At 33.2% G+C, this 2,401-nt stretch overlaps 1 protein-coding gene across 1 annotated transcript; it reads right to left on the bottom strand.

Moving 5' to 3' along the window:
* Positions 1 to 150: 150 nt before the first annotated feature.
* On the bottom strand, positions 151 to 1,578 carry LOC119829478 (adenylate kinase isoenzyme 6 homolog). The gene is made up of 4 exons (XM_038352000.1): positions 1,378 to 1,578; positions 1,150 to 1,301; positions 742 to 887; positions 151 to 350 (listed from the first exon to the last, which is right to left on the bottom strand). Exons 1-4 carry the CDS (start codon positions 1,415 to 1,417, stop codon positions 161 to 163), a joined length of 528 nt encoding a protein of 175 aa, XP_038207928.1. The 5' UTR covers positions 1,418 to 1,578; the 3' UTR covers positions 151 to 160.
* Positions 1,579 to 2,401: the final 823 nt, after the last annotated feature.

Raw genomic sequence — 2,401 nt, 5'->3', positions numbered from 1 at the left:
CCCCTCCTTTTCTTTCACGCAAAATAGGCGCTTGACGTCGAGTTGCGGAAAACGAGCCCGTATTTATTATTATTAAGTGTATAATTAGCAACATCTTACAAATATGATATTTTTTATACTATAAGTTAAATTGAGGAATAAAACACAGAATATCCTTAAATTATATATTTTCTTCCTTCCATCTCTCGATCCATTCCACAATAGTATTAACATTGCTTTGCAACTGTTCTTCAGTGTCATTCCTTAGCTCTACAATAATTTCAGGCTTGTATGATGATTGTGCTTCCTCGAGTAAGGTCTCAAATATTTCACACTGTATGTTGTCCTCTAATTTTTTCCCTGTGTATCCCCTAAATTATATATTGGATTTGTTATCAATTAGAAATTATTTAAGTATAGAAATTACAGTAAATACAGTTTCAATTTTCAAGTTTGAAATAAGCATATAAGGGTCTTTGAAACATGGAAGGCAATTGTATATATAACATTGTATGTATTGTTTCTGAAGTTCTGAGTGGTTAGTAGGGCCTTGTGGAAGGGGTGAATCTACACCGTTCATATTAAAAAACATACATAATATGTCAACCAATATGTTGCAATACACAAGCACCATGGTACTGGTACTAAGCATACAATCATGCATTGTGCCAGAAAGGTTTTAATACAAATCAGGAGCTATTTTATTGTCATGTGTCATGTCATCATTAAATTTTTTCTTATTTATCATGTTCAAACATTTACCTTTGAGTTAATCTATCATACAATGTTGTATTGTTTGTCCTTATAACAAAGACGCCATCAAACCATCTTTCTGGAAAGAATTCACAGCCATGATAATCCACAATATTACCACCTTTGGCCATCATTCCTTCCATGACATCCAGCAACTTTAAACAAGAAAAAGATATGTGATATACACTGTTGTATGAATAAGATAGACAAGTGAAACACAAACAATATATAATAAAAACGGTAACAGCTTTTACTCCATTGTATAAAACTAATCACATCTCACTTGTTGGCCTACACAAGTTGGGCAATTACGGTTTTTTATTTTCTTATTTGATCGCTTCGCCATTCGACGAAATATTTGGGTCGCATAGCGTATACAGTACAGTATTAGTATTAATTTAATTCATCTTAACTTACTTTATCTTCATTGAGGAAAGGGCATTGGTATTCTGGATCAAACTCATCTAAGCAATTGTGTTCCTCGGCCAACTTGGAGACTTCTCTCCACGCAAATTTTACACGGTCTGCCAATTGTCTGCTAATGGTTGATTTTCCCACTCCAGGAGTTCCTATTTATATTGAAATTCGGCATTAAATCTACTCCATGCGTATTATGATAATATAAACATAACCTCTAAAATGTACCTGTTATTAATATATTCGGAAAACTTCGTTTTAAGTTCATTATTGTGCTTTTTCTTTATAGGCTAGAATTATTGAATATATAGAAAGTGATAAAATAAAAAGATAAAATTTCAGAGAAAGCAGACAAAACTAAACAAACAGATTTCGAGGTTTGATCAAATTCGTAATAAAGATTATGACATGCGATTAACGAATTCTGTCAAAATGATGACAACCAAAGATGAAAGAGTAGTATATATTATTATACTTTTCTTTGGTAGTATAACAATACGGGTAATGTAATGTAGATATCATCTAGTGGAGTGAGCGACGAGTCCCACAGACTCAACGAAAATGGTAATTTGAAGCGGTTTTAGTACTCTTAGGTTTCATAGAACTCTGAGCAGTACTGTGGCAATGTCGAAATCATGGTCGAAGTAAATTATTTAATTAAAATGCCTCCAGAACGGGAAAAAGGGTTTAGTATAAAAATATCGCTTTACTGCGTTTTGGTCGCACATGGATACTATTTTATTTATTTTACGCACGAGTAACACGAACATGGATACTATTTTATCTATACTAATATTATAAAGCTGAAGAGTTTGTTTGTTTGATTGTTTGTTTGTTTGTTTGAACGCGCTAATCTCCGGAACTACTGGTCCGATTTGAATAATTCTTTTTGTTTTGAATTTTCTTCGCAATAACGTGATCGTTGCAATAGTTTTGACGGGTCCAGCAGTTGGTCAAACAGTGCTTATACCTCGCATCCCAATGATACCAAATGATTTACCTTTTAGTTTTAAAAGAATTCAATTTCCCGTTAAACTATCTTTCGCCGTTACAATTAATAAATCACAGGGACAAACATTTAAACACGTAGGAATTGATTTACGTCAAGATTGCTTTACACACGGCCAACTAATAAGTGTATAATCTATGGCCAACTATATGTCGCGTTGTCACGATCTGCAGGGCTATTGGCTAATTTTGACACATTAAGTGATCAACAAAGTTTTGATGATCACTGAAATTTGATGTCCAC

This window comes from Zerene cesonia, chromosome 10 (assembly GCF_012273895.1).
Source record: "Zerene cesonia ecotype Mississippi chromosome 10, Zerene_cesonia_1.1, whole genome shotgun sequence".
NCBI lineage: Eukaryota > Metazoa > Arthropoda > Insecta > Lepidoptera > Pieridae > Zerene > Zerene cesonia.
The sequence above is the reverse complement of the archived record's forward strand: the minus strand, read 5'-3'. Positions and strand labels throughout refer to the sequence as shown.

What these genes read in the sequence shown, in the direction of transcription:
- LOC119829478 (XM_038352000.1), bottom strand. Translation starts at nt 1,417, where the DNA reads ATGAACTTAAAACGAAGTTTTCCGAATATATTAATAACAG. An exon ending in CTTTCCTCAATGAAGATAAA is followed by an intron (nt 888 to 1,149) that starts GTAAGTTAAGAT and finishes TCTTGTTTAAAG; the next exon opens with TTGCTGGATGTCATGGAAGG. An exon ending in TATGATAGATTAACTCAAAG is followed by an intron (nt 351 to 741) that starts GTAAATGTTTGA and finishes TATATAATTTAG; the next exon opens with GGGATACACAGGGAAAAAAT.